This window comes from Amblyraja radiata, chromosome 25 (assembly GCF_010909765.2).
Source record: "Amblyraja radiata isolate CabotCenter1 chromosome 25, sAmbRad1.1.pri, whole genome shotgun sequence".
NCBI lineage: Eukaryota > Metazoa > Chordata > Chondrichthyes > Rajiformes > Rajidae > Amblyraja > Amblyraja radiata.
In genome coordinates this window covers 16,052,175-16,072,233 of record NC_045980.1, presented here as the reverse complement: position 1 = coordinate 16,072,233, position 20,059 = coordinate 16,052,175, and the positions used below count along the sequence as shown (strand labels likewise).

The 20,059-nt window shown below is 36.4% G+C and overlaps 1 protein-coding gene across 7 annotated transcripts in view; it reads right to left on the bottom strand.

Moving 5' to 3' along the window:
- The window catches only part of camkk2 (calcium/calmodulin dependent protein kinase kinase 2), a 56,064-nt gene that overhangs the window by 4,065 nt on the left and 31,940 nt on the right, over positions 1-20,059 (bottom strand). For 6 of the 7 annotated variants that reach the window (XR_004415693.1, XR_004415694.1, XM_033043260.1 and 3 more), the window contains 12 exons: positions 19,758-19,809; positions 18,390-18,523; positions 16,612-16,648; positions 15,054-15,075; positions 13,900-13,988; positions 12,636-12,835; positions 8,567-8,620; positions 8,364-8,437; positions 8,056-8,143; positions 6,332-6,460; positions 5,392-5,492; positions 3,778-3,828 (listed from right to left, as the gene is read on the bottom strand). Coding sequence is in view for 5 of the 7 variants with exons in the window: in XM_033043260.1 (XP_032899151.1) it covers positions 3,778-3,828; positions 5,392-5,492; positions 6,332-6,460; positions 8,056-8,143; positions 8,364-8,437; positions 8,567-8,620; positions 12,636-12,835; positions 13,900-13,988; positions 15,054-15,075; positions 16,612-16,648; positions 18,390-18,523; positions 19,758-19,809 (1,031 nt within the window). In the remaining 2 variants the exon portion in view is untranslated. The remainder of the gene's footprint in view (positions 1-3,777; positions 3,829-5,391; positions 5,493-6,331; positions 6,461-8,055; positions 8,144-8,363; positions 8,438-8,566; positions 8,621-12,635; positions 12,836-13,899; positions 13,989-15,053; positions 15,076-16,611; positions 16,649-18,389; positions 18,524-19,757; positions 19,810-20,059) is intronic. The other variant, XM_033043263.1, reaches the window with a different exon arrangement.

The following is a 20,059-nucleotide window of genomic DNA, read 5'->3' as shown; positions in this document are numbered from 1 at the left end:
CGTAGAGATGGATGTTAATGGTGATTCACCCATTACATATATTTTTAATTAAAGTTTGATTATATAGTTTGATCACTTTGTTGTTCTATTTAAAATAATACCCAAGTCTAAAGAATGTGGAGCTCCTATGATGTATAGAGGGATATTGTGATAACAGCCTGGACTTACTGCAATATCTTATAAGATCATAAGACATGGGGCCGGAATTCAGCCATTCGGCTCATCGAGATTACTTCGTCATTTGATCGTGACTGATCTATTTTTCACTCCCAACCCCATTCTCATCATTACCTTTGATGCCCTTACTAATCAACATCCAATCAATCTCTCCTTTAAAAATACCCAGTGACTTGGGCTCCACCTCCATCTGTGACAATAAATTCCACAGATTCACCACTACCTAAAGAAATTCCTCTACATCGCCAATCTATAATTATATTGAATGCTATTCTATAATGATTTTTCTTCAAATACAAATAAAATAAGATAAAGCAAAAATGATCAGTAAAACGAAATAAGATAGTTTGCAATGAAATGGCAAATTAATACATTTTTGGATATTACAGATAATTTACTGCATTTTGTTGAAAGCCCATTTATTTTTGTCAAATTCCAAGTTTTTACTCCTTTTATTTAAATCACGCTCTATATCAGTTTGTTACCTAGAAATATATAAAATATACAATGTCCAATCTATACATCCTATTTCAGCCAATTAATTCTAGCCAATGTTTGTCCACAAGCTGAAAAAATAAGTTTAATTATATTTACTGATAGTGTTGTCATTTATCTTAAATGCCCTTTTACTTTGTTCATTATGCAATCTAATCTTGAAGTTTACAGGTTCTACAAGTCATCTTCCTTGAGAATTCAACATCAACTCTGTCCAACATTTCTCAGAATTGTTCCCCTTAATATTACACTACCTTTTATTATTTTGTATTGATTTTTTATGAAGCAAGGATTTACAAAACAACTTGGCTTGGTTAGAGTATTAATGGAGATTACTTGGTACACACAACCTAAAAGAAAACCATTGTAGACAATGTGACAAGGCGTGTTGCACAATACAATTGAGATCATCACCAAAAATGAATTAAAGAGTTACAGGTTAAACATCTGACACTTTGTACAGCTGCTTCATCTCTTTGTATGATAATGTAGATAAATAAACCTTCCCCACATGACCAAACTATTACACTTTGTAGACAGAATACATTTATTGAACAGAAATTCAAATTCACTTCACTTCATGCAGGGTTTGAATTTGCCAGTAACACTGAAGATAGATTTGTACATAGATCGAAGTGTAAATTCTACAATATAGGACAAGAATATGTGACAGACAACATGCGATAAGAACACAAAATACAACTATACTCTTGATGTCTTGCAAACTCATTTCATTTGTGTACCATAGTAATTTTTTCTCTTCACGTTAAATTATGACATTTTGAACATTCAACTGAACAATGTTTTTCACTGGCACCATTTCTCTCCCACCCTCTGCCATTGTACTGCAATTGTATTTAGTGTTTGTACATAAACGTTTTGTATGTTATGGGTAAACATTGTGGCGAACAGTAAAACTGAACATACTGGCAGTGGCAGAATTGAGAGTGATGGACAGATAAATCACATTGCAGTGATCCCTATCGCAAATATAGTGAAATGATAAGTAAAATAATTTCTAAAGATACAGCATGGAAACAGGTCCTTCGGCCCACTGAGTCCATGCCGACCATCGATCACCATTCACACTAGTTCTATGTTATCCCACTTTCGCATCCACTCCCTACAGTCGAGGGATAATTTAGAGGCCAATTAACCTACAAACTCACTGTCTTTGGGATGTGAGAGGAAACTGGAGCACCTGGTCCTTTCCATATACAAAGGGGGAAAATAACAGTTAAAACACACTGATCGATACTTAAACACTGAATAACATCGACAGGCTGTGATCAAGTACCATGCTGAGAAGTGACACAGGCATACACACATAAAAATGGGACCTTGTTAAAAAAAAATATTTGATAAACAAGACAACTGGCATCACATGGCAAAAAAACCCCATCCGTCATTTGACATCTAATCTCTTACTTAATAAAATACAACTCACAAAACCTTTACTTGTCTTTGATGTTGATTAGAAAACAAATTTACCAAATAAAATGAAGGAAGAAATGGAAATGACGAAAGTTTCTTTTAGAAAAGGTACATTAGAGAGAATTAATTTCTCCTGGTTTCATTGCAAAATTAAGAATTCTTTTTGGGAACTCTGCTCAACAATGAATTTATATTGTACTCACTAAGTGCAGCAAGTTACAAGAATGGTGAATTTGACTAAATGACAGATATGACTTAACTGGGATATTTCTTTATTGATTACTGGCAAAATACAAACTTGTGCATGCAAGCAATAAGCACCATGCTATTAATACTGTGGCGGTGATAGGATATTTGTTGAATACCTCTCAAATTTGCAAGCTTGCTTAGGAAGCATCATGCAGGCAAACAAAAGCAGTATATTACTTAATCTCCAGAAATAACTGCCCTCTTAAATAATGTGTGATCCATTCCAATAGAAGGATAATAAATATTTCTATGTTGATGTAATTAAAAGGTTGCATCGTTTGGAGTGTTTTCGGCCACTGTTGTCTAGCAAATAGGCAGCTAACCAGTATGGGTACCAGTGGTAACATTTAGCCATAATGCACTAATTTAATTGTGAACACAGTATAACGTATACATATAAAGTATGGGTAAATATTCTTCATGTAGATTTACTTTAAAAGTCAGTAACTACCATTATTCAGTTTTGTTTTAGATTAGAGATACAGCATGGAAACAAGCCCTTCGGCCCACTAAGTCCACGTTACCATTGATCACCCACTCACACGAGTTCTGTTATTTCACATTCTCATCCACTCCCTACACATTAAGGGTAATTGTACAGAGTCCAATTAACCTGCAAATCCGCACGTCTTTGGGATGTGGGAGGAAACCAGAGTACCAGGAGGAAACCCATGCGGTTATAGGGAGAACTTGAAAACTCCACTGACTGCACCTGAACTCAAGATCGAATCAGAGTCTCTAGCGCTGTAAGGAAGCAGCTCTACCAGCTGCGCCACTGTGCCACCCTGTTATCAAGCAAAAGGAGATTATTGATTTTTTTTTGGCCTTTGCTAATAAATGCATTAATCAGTAATTAGAATATTGGCATTTAATAGTCCATTACCCATTAACATCGATAATAAAGTACAGTATATGAGACAGTTCAGTAGCATATATACTTCTTAACTCATATTTTGCTATGTTTTAATTATACTGACTTAGGGGCTAACAGGCTCTTTGGTCTCAAAGCTAAATCTATATACAATCATAACACTGGGTTCTGTTGAGACCTTTAGTTAGGGACTTGTATGTAAATTAATACAAAATCTGATTTAAACTTTGTGCCTGGTACAATGTGCTCCACTGTACACATTTAAGCTGTTGTGAAATACAAAGTGTGACAGGCATTGACAGTCAATGTCAAATGCAAATATTGTGTATATAATATTTTTTTTATATAAGAGAATACAGCATGTGACTATTTGAATTTTAAATGAAGAGAATTCTTTACTTAACCCGTAAAAAATCCAAAAGGAAAATAATGATCCACTTGAATACCTTTTAAGGTCTTGGTTCACACATTATGGCAGAAAACATGTTGCAATTAAAAGTTACTGGTTGCATGAAATAACTCGTAGACTTGTATACTCAAATTGTGTTTACCTTTGACTACTATGCAAGTAGCAGTATTTCACATTTCCTGCCTTGTTTCTTCTGGAAATTAGGGGAAAGTTTACACAAGAATAAACAAGCATTTGACAACTATACTTTCATTTCTATGTTGAATTTGTGAACAATATTCAACACTCCTGTGACAGCAATAATCAAGGATGTTAAACCACAATATTTTTGATTATATCAATATTTTCTTGAGAAAGCGCAGAGTGCTGGAGTGGCTCAGCAGGTCCGATGAGCTACTCCAGCACGCCGTATATTCTTTTGTAAGCCGATGTCTACAGTTTCTTGTGTCTATAATATATATATATTTGTGTGATTGAGCTTCAAAGGAATTGTTTCAATTATATGTAATAACAGCTAACCACCCGATCAAAGACCAGAGAAATAGGGAATCTCACCACACAAGGTGCTGTTTTATGAGCCTTAAATTACACATGACTTTAACAAAAGGTACAAAGAATATTTTTGCAATAAGAAAGCAAATATATGCTAACACCACATACAAACTAGGATTATAATGCCTACAAACCCGGAATTTAAATGGCGCTGTGCTGCTGATTGTACCCTAATTGAAGGAGGAGTTGCGAATGAAAACAAGGTCACCTTAAAAAGGCTTGAACTCTAAAAAATCTGCACAATCACATATTTTCAGTCTTGATGACTGCAAGCTACATAAAACAGTATTAAACATGATTTTCTATTTCAACAGATATTACAAAATTCATTACACATATGAAATACAAAAGCTATCTTAATTTCTGCAGTTCCTGGAAATAAAATTGAATACAGAGAACAGTTGTAAGAATTTGTAGTTGGGACATCAACAATGTTCCTAGCATGCTCATCATTCTGCTTACAGTGCTGAGTGTTTCCATATTGAAGTTATAACTTGGGTGCATTCGACATTCGTTCCCAAATGATTTGCAAAGAGTAATACACATGGTCAGTACTTGAATAGCAAGTCTATTTCGACAGATCTGTTAGAGAACAGAATCTTATTGCTGACTATTATTTTGCAGACAAGTCTAAAGAGCAGCTCTAATACTCCCTGCTTCATCCATCAGCTTCTATTTCACTCTTCCCTCTCACCTTTATAGACCGGTTATCCTCCCTCCACATCCCCAGCACTGTTTGCTGTGTCTCCACCCAATGTGACAACCATCCCTTTGCCTCCACAGATGCTGCTTGACCCGTTGAGTTCCAGTAGTTAGTTTTTTTGTTGTGCAGAGGTCCATGACAAGCAGAGGGATGTTGCCATTGTCTTGAGCAGTAGCCTGGAATACATTGTATCTGGATGCAAGGCCACCTTCTAACCACTTTTTTGAGGTTAGAAATATGGTTGCAGCAGATGATATATTTCAATTACATTTTCCTTAATTAGCTTTTGTTGTTGTTGAACTTCAGAAAGGAAATTTGATCCCTCAACATTCTTCCCTGATATAACCTCCTACTTAAGAGCCCTACTCTCCCTTTTTTCTCCAAGAAGAAATCCCAGCAATCCATCTTATGTGGAAGCAACTGGTTTGGCGTACGTGCATGACAATCATACTCAACTTACCTAGAAACTTAAAACAATAAATAAGAGTACTGTCTACTTACACAAGGAGGCTTCCTGACACAGACATAGGTCGTTCCTCTCTCTTGTTTCCCTCAAAAGGATTTCCAAAGGAACGTTTTCGTAGCATTGTTTTGACGAGAATCTGTAGAAAAAGCAACAATTTTGTAACATTCTGCAATCTATAACAAACTGAAATTCAGTTACTTCAACTAGTAGTTATGCTCTGGGAAGCATAATTAAGCATGTTCCTCTACATAACTCAGCTGTCGATTTACATGATGGGTAATTTACTTTTGGTGTTTACGTTTAAACAGTACTAACAATATAGCAAAACTTTAGCAATACAATGTAGAAAAAAATACCATTAAAGTCTGTGAATTTATTTCCAAGCGTCATTAATTTACTTTCCAATCCACAATTTTCTACTTTAATTACATGATGCAGCTGTAGTCCCTGTTGAAAGGAATTGCATAAAGCACGCAAGTTTGAAACAATCACACAATATTATTGAATTTCTTGAATAAAAAAGTATGAAATTGATCTAGGGCAATAACAACTATCTTCTGCGAACGTGTTGGCTGATGTTTAAATACCTAAATTATTCAGTGAAACTAAGGATTGTACAGTTCTTTGGAACTTTCATCTTTGGAAATGTTGCCAATTTAGGAATAATAGTCCACAGGGCAAAGCCTTGCAAGTGACAATGATTATAAACGAAGCATGAATCCACATTTGGCCAATGGATTAGTGGTACACTAAAGTGAAGAATTTATATTAGTACATCCCAGGAAGCACTGAACTTTACAAAGGGCATTTTGGAGATTTACACAACAGTTGGATTAGTAAATAAAGATGTTTCTAAGACTTGAAGTAGACTCTTACCAAGCAAATACAATACAGGCACTATCTGCATCGACAATATTTATTGGACATGTAATGATTTACCTTGTGACTTGTTAAATTAATGTAATAATCTCTTACCACTGTAGCTAGACTTGGAATATGTTTGACTGAATTCTCAACCTCTTCTTCAGTTACTTCAACTAGTACACAATTCTCATCCTCTGTAGGAAGTGCTTCAGCACCATGTCTTGTCACCCATGGATGCAACTGCAAGTTAACGGAAACAACCACTAAAATATATTCTTCAGTGTACTCTTACACATTCACTGTAATGTCACAGTATTCATTTATCACCTTTTCTTATACAAACATAAAATATGGAATTGGAAATAGTTTAGCTTTTACAATTATACAAATCTGACTTTACAGCAATGCTTGTGGGCTGGAAGTAGTGTTTTTTCCCTGGTTAAACCAGCTTACCTGCTTCACATCCCATGAATGCCAATACTCCACATTGTATTAACAATTATCTCTCTCCTCCATGTTCCCTATTCTCCAAAACACCATAATACCCAAACATCAAAAGTCTGTGCTGCCCTTTTTTTGCGTTTTCCCAAGCATACCTTCACTAATATTGGATATAGACTGCTTCACAGGTAGGGGTCTGTGAAGCAGGAGGCCATGAATGCCGCAATGTTTACTGGTCCCTTTCAATTAGCCCAAGCATTCTTTGAAAACATCTACTTGTTTTTCTAAGCAGGGTTTGAAACGCTGTGCTGCTAATTTAGCTGATAACTAAATTTTAGCTGACATAGTCTGTTTAACCCTTACATTACAATCCCAACATTGTGGCATTTGGGATGTACAAAGCACAAGACCGCCATCAATCATTGGAGCCTGTGGCAGCAGGCAAAGCCCTACCTCCAGGTGGCAAGGTTTTCAATATCCCTGAAAATCTCAGATATTCTGAAACATCCAAACCCTATTAAAAGTGAAATAAATAATTTACTAACATTTAAACATGAGGAAGAATTTCTTAAGCCAGTGGGTGGTGAATCCGTAGGATTCATTGCCACAGACGGCTTTTGGGGCCAAGTCATAGGGTATTTTTAAAGCGGTGAGTGATAAGTCCTTGATTTATAAGGCCATCAAAGGTTATGGGGAGAAGGCAGGAGAATGGGGTTGAAAGGGAAAAATAGATCAGCCATGGTCAAATGGTGGAGCAGACTCAATGGACCAAATGGCCTAATTCAGCTCTAACGCCACCCATCCATGTTCTCTAGAGATGCTGAATGACCTGCTGAGTTCCTCCAGCACTTCATGTCCATAAATATAAAACAGATTATTTGATCCCAGTAGCCAGACAATTCTCAATCCAATGAATGAGTTTATGGCCATAAATTCTCCTGTTCTGAAGAATCTCCATGGACAGTCCAGGAGTTAGAAAATGATCAGCTGACCTTGGTCAGCCAGTTCAGGACCTGTTCATTCATAAATTAATCCTAATATTTACTGGCAATTCAGCTAAGAGGTGCACAAGTTCCTTGTGAAACTACTGAAAAAAAAGCAAAATCCAAAATTCATCCCCACTTGAAATTACAAAATGACAATCTTGATTATACATTTCATATTGATCCTCACTTTGACTTTTTCCTCCAATGAGCAATGTGGACATGCTGGGATACGTTTCCATCATCTTCATTATGTGAATATCTTTCTCAACATGAAAATTCTGTGCACAGCGTATAGATTAACTGATAGATTAACAGATTTCTTCCATTTTACATCTTATATGGAGAGGAATGTGCTGATAAAACAATGAATCTCCAGAATGATTGAAAATAAAATATTATCTATTTTACCTTGATTTGTGAAACTGTGATTCTTGTTTCTGGGTTTTTATCTAACATTTTAAAAATTAGACTCTTCACCTCTTCAGACAGTTCTGGCCTAGTTTGAAAAATAGAAAAATAACACTTAAATATTTATATTAAGAGAAACCACTTTCCCCCTCAAATTATTACATTTGTCAACTCACAGAAGGTTGCAAATAAAAAATTACTGAATGAGAATAAGAAGTTTGATCAAGAAAGAAATAATAAAATACACAGAAAAAGCTAGAAAAAAAGTTAAATTGTATTAAAAAAGTATAAATTTGTCAAATACTTACTGTTCAGAAAATTCCACAGGGTAGTTTTTAATTTTGTTATGCAAACTTAATATCTGATCATCCATAAAGGGGCACTGTCATAAAAACAGAACTTTTATCATTTTCACATCCATTCTCTTACAGCCAAAGATTATGGCCATTAATATAAAGGTGTTAAATTACACAGCTTTATTGTAACTACTGCATTCATTATTTTTACTTACTTGCCCCACAACAAAGCAGTATAGTGTGACACCCATCGCCCAAACATCCAAAGCCTAATTAGAGAAATCATAATCAATCGGAATCCAAATGCATTACAACATGCTACAGCTGTGAAGTTAATATCGGAAGGAAATGTCTTGAAAACATTCACTGCACATAAAATATAACAATGAACATTTAAATGTAGAATTTACTAAAGGTCCAAGGTTGATTTTCGCAACAATGAAAATTTCAAAGGAACCGTGTTTCCATTGTAGAATTTTCACCAGTATTTTTTCCCTTCATTTTGTATTGTTACTACATGGTTAATACAGTGTTATCTTTTCTCCTCAAGACAATTAGATTTTTCCACAAAATCAAGGATAAAATTTGTATTTTGTGCATCTTTATGAAATTGTAGGACCCATTTAAGCTTAAGTCAGTGTATTATAGCCATGTCTAATATTTCTAGTTCTTATCTGTATGTACGCTTGTTGGTGGGAATTGATAAGTAGGGGGGTGTGTCTACTTCGGGGGAGACTAGCGCAGACTCATAGATTGGGAATTAGTTCTGCCTCAAGGAATTTGAACAGGTACTTTGGACCTGTCTTCACTAAGGAGGACACCAACAATCTTCCTGATATAGTAGTAGCCAGAGGATCTGGGGTGACGGAGGATCTGAAGAAAATCCACATTAGGCAGGAAATGGTGTTGGATAGACTGAAGGCTGATAAATCTCCAGGGCCTGATGTGGTCTGCATCCCAGGGTACTTAAGAAAGTGGCTCTAGAAATCGGATTGTGGATTGGAGGGTGGCTAATGTTATCCCACTTTTTAAGAAAGGCGGGAGAGAGAAAACAGGGAATTATAGACCAGTTAGCCTGACATCGGTGGTGGGGAAGATGCTGGAGTCAATTATAAAAGATGAGATAGCCGAACATTTGGATGGCAGTAACAGGATCGGTCCGATTCAGCATGAATTTACGAAGGGGAAATCATGCTTGACTAATCTTCTGGAATTTTTTGAGGATGTAACTAGGAAAATGGACAAGGGAGAGCCAGTGGATGTAGTGTACCTGGACCTCCAGAAAGCATTTGATAAGGTCCCACATAGGAGATTAGTCGGCAAAATTAGGGCACATGGTATTGGGGGTAGAGTGCTGACATGGATAGAGAAGTGGTTGGCAGACAGGAAACAAAGAGTAGGGATTAACGGGTCCCTTTCAGAATGGCAGGCAGTGACTAGTGGGGTACCGCAAGGCTCGGTGCTGGGACCTCAGCTATTTACAATATACATCAATGATTTGGATGAAGGGATTCAAAGTAACATTAGCAAATTTGTAAATGATACAAAGCTGGGTGGCAGTGTGAACTGTGAGGAGGATGCTAGGAGGATGCAGGGGGACTGGGACAGGTTGGGAGAGTGGGCAGATGCATGGCAGATGAAGTTTAATGCGGATAAATGTGAGGTTATCCACTTTGGTAGCAAAAACAGGAAGGCAGATTACTATCTAAATGGCGTCAAGTTGGGAAAAGGGGAAGTACAACTGGATCTGGGGATCCTTGTACATCAGTCTATGAAAGTAAGCATGCAGGTACAGCAGGCAGTGAAGAAAGCGAATGGCATGTTGGCCTTTATAACAAGAGGAATCGAATATAGGAGCAAAGAGGTCCTCCTGCAGTTGTACAGAGCCCTAGTGAGACCACACCTGGAGTATTGTGTGCAGTTATGGTCCCCTAATTTGAGGAAGGACATTCTTGCTATTGAGGGAGTGCAGCATAGGTTTACATGGCTAATTCCCAGGATGGCGGGACTGTCATATGCTGAGAGAATGGAGCAACTGGGCTTGTACACTCTGGAGTTTAGAAGGATGAGAGGGTATCTCATTGAAACATATAAGGTTGTTAAGGGTTTGGACACGCTAAAGGCAGGAAACATGTTCCCGATGTTGGGGGAGTCCAGAACCAGGAGCACCATTTTAAGAATAAGGAGTAAGCCATTTAGAACGGAGACGAGGAAACACATTTTCTCACGGAGAGTGGTGAGTGTGGAATTCTCTGCCTCGGAGGGCGGTGGAGGCAGGTTCTCTGGATGCTTTCAAGAGAGAACAAGATAGGGCTCTTAAAAATAGCAGAGTCACTGGATATGGGGAGAAGACAGGAACGGGGTACTGATTGGGGATGATCAGCCATGATCACATTGAATGACGGTGCTGGCTCAAAGGGCCAAATGACCTACTCCTGCATCTATTGTCTATTGAATGGTGAGTACAACAGTTTTTTACTTAATATAATGGCAGTTCTATACCTTCTCAAAAAGTCCAACTTTGAAAGCTATTACCTCTTGGGATGTGGTGGAGACATAGCTTACACACTCGCCGCACTCACAGATAGCAGATAGTAAAAAACGAATCCTCCAGTCATTGTCTCTTGATTAATTAGTCTTTATTGAAGTAGTACAAAACAAAGAAGTAATTCATAACTTTTCCCTCTTATTAACTTTTTCTTCTTCAGACAGTACGGTCGTGACCGTGCTGTCGTTACCATGGTAAAAAACTGTTGTACTCATCATCCCTCGAGGCAAAACTAACTCCCAATTTATGAGTCTGCGCTAGTCTCCCCTGAAGTAGACACACCCCTCTACGTATCAAATCCCACCTACAAGCATACCTACAGATAAGAACTAGAAATATTAGACATGGCTATAATATACTGACTTAAGTAGGTATGTTGCAAAGCCTACCTGAAGCGTCGCTGAAAATCTGTCGCTGCGGGTGTGCGCGATTTTGGCGCCGTTTAGAGGGGGGCGGGTTTAAAACGCGATTTTCTCTAGGCTGTTCCAATCGAAGATGTTCAGCCTAGATAATTATTAACGAAAAATCGCTAGAAGACCCCGTCGCAAAAGCTATTATTAGTTTTAAAGGCCTCGTATAATAGTTATAGTAGTTTAAAAATCAATCTCTAAACCCGCGACCACCAGCAACCATCAGGGTCTCATAAAGCAAATAACTGAAGGTAAGCTGTATATTTTTACATTAAAAAGGGCTTCTTAAGATCCCTTTATACAAAGTTTAATATTGCGAGTAGCTCATTTTGGGCCCATTATATCCCGCAGTATTTTTCTGGGCATTTGGGCGCACAAATCTACCGCAATGTGAACATTCTAAACCAGCGCGTTCACAGGATCCCACTAGAAAGCTGATTTAAAATGGACTTTAATTTGCAGCAATTGAACACTAAATTCCTTCCATTTGGCCTATAAATTAATGTAAATGAGATTTTAAAATCATGTTTTATTGTGAATTATTTATGAATATTATTTGGACACTTAGGCTATTTAAAAATGTTAATCATTTATTAAGAAATGGATAGATGTTTAGATCTAGTAATTGAAGTTTGAAATTAGCTACACTTGGGTAACTAACTAATTATATGCTTTAATTTCAGGTCATCCAAGTAAGATTATTTTATATTTGTTTCAGAATGGTTCAATCTACGATAACTGAAAATTTCATTCAGTTCTCTTAATTTTTAAGAAGGTTATGGGCTTTTGACTGCACACGATCACAGCTTTTTTGTTATGTCCATAGAAAATCAATAGGGAACAAGATGCTAATTTCCGAGTATGAAAATGACCATAACTTATTAAATACTTGAGATATGAAAGTGAATTAGGTGTCAAATTAAACTTCTTTTTATGCTTTATCTGATGGGATAAATTATAGACTTGATTTTTTAAATCTCAAAATTTTGTAACATTGCTAACTTAAGCTTAAATGGCTCCTACAGAAATAATGTATAACCTTTTCTATAATGATATATTGTTTTAAATGTATTTTAAACATTTTTAAGCATTGCGAAAGGAAAGGGCGACCACTAAAATAGATGGGTTACAAATCATGACTATGATCTGAGAATAGGATATGTAAAATTGTAATACTTTTTACAAAAACCGACTCAATGAGAAAATTAAAATTCAGTTCCAACATGAAATTTCAATCTAAATAGCAACAATTTAGGAATTTCAGATAAAAGTATGTTGAAGGATATTTTTTGTTTGCAGAGAAAGTGAAATTTACTTTTTTGTTACCTTGCCATGAAAATTCCTCCTGGATTCTAAAATGGTCTCTGGGGCCATAAACGCAGGAGTACCCACACTGCTGGTTAGAAGAGCATCTGTTCCTTCAAACTGATTGCTAACACCAAAGTCAGCTATTTTGATGCGTCCATCTTCTCCAACCAAGAGATTGGAAGGTTTAATGTCACGATGAATGATCTTTTGATAGTGCACTGCAGAAACACACAAAATTTAACTGCAGAACATACTTCATTTAAATTTATCTCAATTATTTTCATTGTGTTAATTATCTGGGCAGCAGCATGTCTCAGGGCAAGAGGGACAGGGTAATGCTCCCCTATGTGGTAATGAAATATCAAGCAGCAGCAAACCTCAGTGTCAAATTTACTGAGCATATTACAAACGCCAATTGAGGAAAACTATTATTAGAATAAAGTTCTGGAAACATTCAGGTCAGATAGCTTTTGTGAAGAGATAAACAGTTAATGTCTCAGGTCAGTGATCCTTCAGAGAAAATTACAGGGTTTTAAAGTCAGAGAAAGGAGGAAGGAAAGAGAAGAGGTATGGGCAAGGGTAAAAACATATTTTGGTAAATTCTGACCTCAAAAATTTCAGGTAATCTCACATTCTGACAGCCATAATCTTACTCTTATGGTAATTTCTGATAACTATACTCTGACACCTATTTCTACTTCCTCCAAATTCTCCCTTTTATTATTCATCAATCCCCCTTTCTTCCTGTGAAAATATTTTTATTTTTCCCTGCCTTTTGTTTTATCTCAACCTTGCTTTCTGTTCTCTCCTTACCTCACTTCTCTGTTTCTTAAAAATCCCTTTATGTCCATCCCCATTTCTGATATCTTAGGCCATTTAACTGGAAAAGGTTATTTAGTTCATCCAGCTCGAAATGTTGCAGAATTGTTGAATAACTGTGCTTTGCCTAATATTAAAGCGTGATTTTGGGGAGGATTGCTTCCACTGTTTCTAGTTTCCAATCTCACCATCCCTCAGGAAGGAAGAGTTATTTTGGACAACTTTCATATATCTCTCAATTACAGACAGCAAAAGCTCAGGGGAAAGTTTAGCAGCTAACATCCAACATGTTGGCTGACGGTGTTAATTTCCCTTTTTTATTCCCTCTGACTAGATTTGCACATGACAGAGCAAATCTAGTCAGAGAGAATAAAAAAGGGAAATTAACACTGTCAGCCAACATTTCATCTTTGATCCCCTCTTCCTCTTCTGAGGCATGCAAAGGAGTAGATCACGCACTTACAGAATTCAATTCCCATAGTCAAATCCTGAAAGTAGAATCGTGCTTGTTCTTCTGTCAAGGGTTTATCAGTTGGAACTTCCATCACAGGGCTGAAAAAACACGTTATCAATTGAAAACAAGTAGGTGCGTCTCGAGTGCCAACATTAATAAGAGCTGCTAACAAATGGAGACAATACATTTTTAATGTTTGCAATGAAATGAGGAGAAGTTAGACATTTGTCAATTGGCCAGATGGATAAAAACAGGATGAGGAAATCATTAACCATCAATTACATTTCTGGATTCCGCACACAAGTTGAAGAACCATACTGATTCAAGTCAGGATGTGACAAAAAAACTGGAGTAACTCAGCGGGCAGGCAACATCTCTGGAGTGAAGGAATGGTTGATGTTTCGGGTCGAGACCCTTCTTCAGACTGGTTAGGGATAACGGAAATAAGAGATATAGATGATGTGGAGAGATAAAAAACAATGAATAAAAGATATGCAAAAAAAGGAACTATGATAAAGGAAACAGGCCATAGTTAGCTGTTTGTTGGGTGAAAACAAGAAGCTAGTGCGACTTGGGTGGGGGAGGGATAGAGAGGGAATGTCGAGGCTACCTGAAGTGAGGGAAATCAATATTCATACCACTAGGCTGTAAGCTGCCCAAGCGAAATATGAGATGCTGTTCCTCCAATTTGCATTTAGCCTCACTCTGACAATGGAGGAGACCTAGGACACAAAGGTCTGTGTGGGAATGGGAAGGAGAATTAAAGTGTTTGACAACCGGGAGATCAGGTAGGTTCAGGCGGGCTGAGCGAAGGTGTTCAGCGAAACGATCGTCCAGTCTACGTTTAGTTTCGCCGATGTATAAGAGTCCACATCTTGAACAATGGATACAGTAGATGAGGTTGGAGGAAGTGCTTGTGAACCTCTGCCTAACCTAAAAGAACTGTTGGGGTCCCTGGACAGAGTCAAGGGAGGAGGTATAGGGTCAGGTGTTTATTCTTCTGCAGGGGAAGTTTACTGTATATCGTGTTGTTACTTGCAAGCAAAGCACCAAGGCAAATTCCTTGTACGTATACATACTTGGCTAATAAAATTAATTCAATTCAATTAAATTACAGCACTATTTGGATTTGTCAGAAACTTTAAAGAATAAAAGATACTTACCCTTGTTTCACTAATTCAAAGACTGAAAAAGAAATAACAGTTTGTATTTTATGTGCCTTAGTCACATAAAATCATGCTATCGCTATATTTTTATGTTGGTACCTTATTTTTTTGTGATTTACATCAGCAATGTATATTTGTCAAATTCATTTTCACTTGTTTACAAATATATTTTTATATCCATAATAAAACATTTGCAAAGAATCCACAGCCCAGATTTATAAATTCAATTGGCGGCATTATTTTATGAGTGTCCAACTTGAACTCAACTCAGCCACATTTATAGATTCACTTCATTTAGGTGAAGTCAAGTAAAACTACCAACCAGTGACTAGTACTTGCTCTGAAAGTGTGTTCCTCTGCCAGTTTCAGAAACAATGTGCTTTTTAAGCATATCTGCCACACTTAAATACTTGAAAATTATAATCACTGTGGCCGGATGTTGGACTAAACATTGTCAATTCTTTGATTTGAAAATATGGTCTGTATTTTATGAAATTTTCCACTACCGCAGGATGGCTGAAAAAATGCACGTCAAGTATTGCAAGGGTAGACATCAGCATTTCCTCAGGTCTGATTCTTTCTCATCCCCATTACTGACCAAGACAAATGCGCCTTGCCCACCATAATATTTAACTGTTTCAATACTAATTCAATATTTAAACTAGTGGTCTTAATCTTTTAACAAGCCAAATATTTAAAAGGAAACACACATACATACACAGAACAAATTATGAGACAATGTCCACTTTACACTTTTTCTGAATTTTATTAAATTCCACACATGAAAAGGATTGGTGTTTTTTTCTGAGACAATAAAAATAATTTTTCCAGCATTATGAAATTTCATTGCACGTGTCAATATTTTTACTTAAGGCTGAATGGAAGTAATTATATCAATTTCAATGACAACCTATTGTGACACTGCGCTCTTAAGAGACAATGGTGTCTGATTACTGCAGGGAACCTAGATAGAAAGTTTGTTTTCCCTAGACTGTAATTCCCCCAAGACAGATTTATTTACTTATTGTCTATTTCCAACGTATCTTTCAAATGGTTCTCTCGTTTCCCCATAGAAATCGCATTAAAACATCTGGTGATGGTTTCAGAGACTCCTTCCAATTATATGCTCTGGCTATAGCCTGCTACTGTCGTGGGTCATTATACTATTTTTATCCATCTCTGATAATCAGTGATGTGCAAAAACCATTAAAACAGCCATGATTTATTTTAACAAAATTTATAAAGATGAAAAAGCAATTAGAAATAAAGTGTTAATAGTTAATTAAAAATATTGATAAACACTTTTACCCAAGATTATCAACCCAATTGCATTGACTAATGGTCACAAGATTTATATCGACCATGGCTGAGGATTAGAATGCAAAGTACATCGTAACCATTCTTAATTCATGGAGACAAATAACTGTTGATGCTAGTCTACCAAAGAAAATTCATGGACATTTGCTACTTACTAGATTTTTCAGATTGGATTATTTGTATGCTACTCTGGAACACATATTTTTTGAACTAATGGAAGGTTTTCATTAGAACGTACCCATATACAAATGGTCTTCACTGGGGTCATCAAGTACCTGCAATGGAGGAGCAATTTCATTGAAACATGCCTTTACTTAAACCATGTTAAGAAAGCACATGGTAGGAACACACAGCTACAATTAAGAGAATATTCAAATCGTGGACCTGACTATAAAACATTTTGATCAGCAATTATTATCATTTTTAGCAATAAAATATTATGGTTATTAGTGGACCCACTTGAATTTGTTTGTATAATATGGTGATTTGCTACAATTTTCTGCTATTTCAAAGGAAAGTTTAAAATTGGCTACTTATTAAAGTTGTGAAACTGAAGTTGTAAGATCTGTTGCAGACAAATTTCCATCCCTAAAGAAATTGGTACCAATCTCAGAGCTTCAAGATCATTGTTATCAGACAAAATTGTTTTTTTTAAGCATACATTTATCGATGCTAGTTTCTGACAGATTGCTAATAAGAGAATATAATTTCCCAGTGATGCATTAGCTACTCGTTTTCACCCTACAAACAGCTACCAATGTCCTGTTTCTTTTATCATCGTTACTTTTTTGCATATCTTTTATTCATTGTTCTTTATCTCTCCACATCATCGTTTATACCTCTCATTTCCCTTATCCCTAACCAGTCTGAAGAAGGGTCTTGACCCAAAACGTCACCCATTCCTTCTCTCCAGAGATGCTGCCTGTTCCGCTGATTTACTCCAGCTTTTTGTGTCTATTTTCGGTTTAAACCAGCATCTGCAGTTCCTTCCTATACATATAATTTCCCAGGCTGCCTTTGAAAGGCTCAAGTTTATATTCTTGGTTTTATTAGCCTTACCATTTAACATAATCAGTACATCTATTGAAAGAAAGTTATAGCTGAAAATCTGAATAATATTCAATGATATATGTAAGAAAATATAACTGTCCAGAAAAGAAACAAAAAAACCCCAAAACTAAACTGGACAAAAAGGCGATAAAAGCTAAATCTGACATTAACTGCATCATTTTATTCCTGCTCATTTATACGTTTTGTTTGTAATGTTCCCATCCACAAACAATATGAAGCCTCACTACACTACAAAATGTTATAACTTGTTCAAACTGTATTACAGCAAAGTCAGATTGGGTTAGATTTTGGCAGTAAAGGCTTTCTCTCACTTTCAGGATTATCTGGTTCAGACCTGGGATTATATTGCTGACTTGATGCATCTCAGATTGTAATAATCTGAGCAGAGGGCAGGCACACTGGAGAAGACATCATAAAAATACCCTGAAGGCTTTGATAGTTCTCAGGGTCTCAGAGTGTTTCTAAATACAACTTAAAAGTAAATTACTTTTTTTTTAAAAATCAGTTAAAGTGCTTAAATCTTTCCAATAATTTGTGTAAAATAAAAACAGTAAAAAAATGATCTTGCCATCTTACTTTTCATGTTCTCCAGTAAACTCAAATTTCTGCAAACTTATAATTGAATATAATTTTACCTCTTTGACCTGGAGGGGTCTCCAAGCTGCTTGGTTTTGATTTGACCGGCATAAAACCATATAAAGATAATATATTTAAAGACTTTAATAGCTTTATTTTTGAAGGAGCTAAAGTGCTAAAACTCGGTAAAATTGGCTGCGACCCTTACAATTTAATTTTTTAAAAGGAAAAATAGTGCTTGCAATACAATAAAGCATTTTGGAAATAGCTAAGGTAACAAATTATGTTGATGCAGATTTAAAAATAATCTGATAACTAATATTGTCTCCTCCAAACAGATAGCAGATAAGAGAAAAGTAAAAAACCTACTTCAATTAGTTTGACCACATTTGGATGATCCAACTTTTTCAAAATGGCAATTTCTTGGTACACACAATCCAAAGGTCCTTTAAGTTGCACTGAGGTTTGTGGAACTGCTTTGGCGCCTCTAGGTGGAGGACGACCTAATGACCAGTAAAGAACTATTATTTACTTGGTAGCTCTGTGCCCATTTAAGTAGAAACAAGGAATTGCAAATGCTTGTTTATACAAAAGGTCATAAAGTGCTAGAGTAACCCAGCGGGTGTGGCAGCATCTGTGGAGAACATGGATAGGGGACATTTCAGGTCGGGACCCTTCTTCATTCTGAAGAAAAGTCCTGACCCAAAACATCCCCTATCCATGTTTTCCGGGGATGCTGCCTGGCCCACTGAGTTTCTCCAACACTGTGCCCTTCTACTCATTTAAGTATCTGTGCATTAGTCATCCTTTCTCTCCATTTGTATTGCATCCTCAAATGAACAACAGCTTCTTAATAAAAAACTGCCATTCACCCAAAGTCCAATGCTAGTATAAATGCTATAACAAGTACAGTGCCCTCCATAATGTTTGGGACAAAGACCCATCATTTATTTATTTGCCTCTGTACTCCACAATTTGAGATTTGTAATAGAAAAAAAAATCACGTATGGTTAAAGTGCACATTGTCAGATTTTAATAAAGGACATTTTTATACATTTTGGTTTCACCATGTAGAAATTACAGCTGTGTTTATACATAGTCCCCCCATTTCAGGGCACCATAAGGTTTGGGACACAGCAATGTCATGTAAATTAAAGTAGTCATGTTTAGTATTTTGTTGCATATCCTTTGCATGCAATGATTACTTGAAGTCTGCGATTCATGGACAATACCATGAATGTGATAGGTGTCTTCTCTGGTGATGCTCTACCAGGCCTGCATTACAGCCATCTTTAGCTTATGCTTGTTTTGGGGGCTAGTCCCCTTCAGTTTTCTCTTCAGCATATAAAAGGCATGCTCAATTGGGTTCAGATCAGGTGATTGACTTGGCCACTCAAGAATTGACAATTGTTTAGCTTTGGAAAAGTCCTTTGTTGCTTTAGCAGTATGTTTGGGATCATTGCCTTGCTGTAGAATGAACCGCCAGCCAATGAGTTTTGAGGCATTTGTTTGAACTTGAGCAGATAGGATGTGTCTATACACTTCAGAATTCATTATGCTACTACCATCAGCAGTTGTATCATCAATGAAGATAAGTGAGCCACTACCTTCAGCAGTCATACATGCCCAGGCCATAACACCTCCACCACCGTGTTTCACAGAGGAGGTGGTATGCTTTGGATTTCTAATTTCTATAACTACAGAAATATTGGCACATTATAAACGCAGGATACTTACGGGGAAATCCAGCTTGTTTAATTAACTTCTTTTTAGAAAGGACTTTCATTGCCTAACAAGAAAATTATCAGCAAAGTTTTTAATTCACATTTAAGCTTAAAATACTAGACAAGTCAAAGATGTCAAAACTGAGAGATTTATTTATTTACATAACCTAGGCACCCATGTATCTAAAATATTAAAACTAGAATAAATCATTTATTTTACAAAAAAATATCTTTAATAAACTTTAAAACAGACATGACTAAAACACATAATCAAAACCATTAAACTGAACAAACTAACCATTTCATTCTGCATAC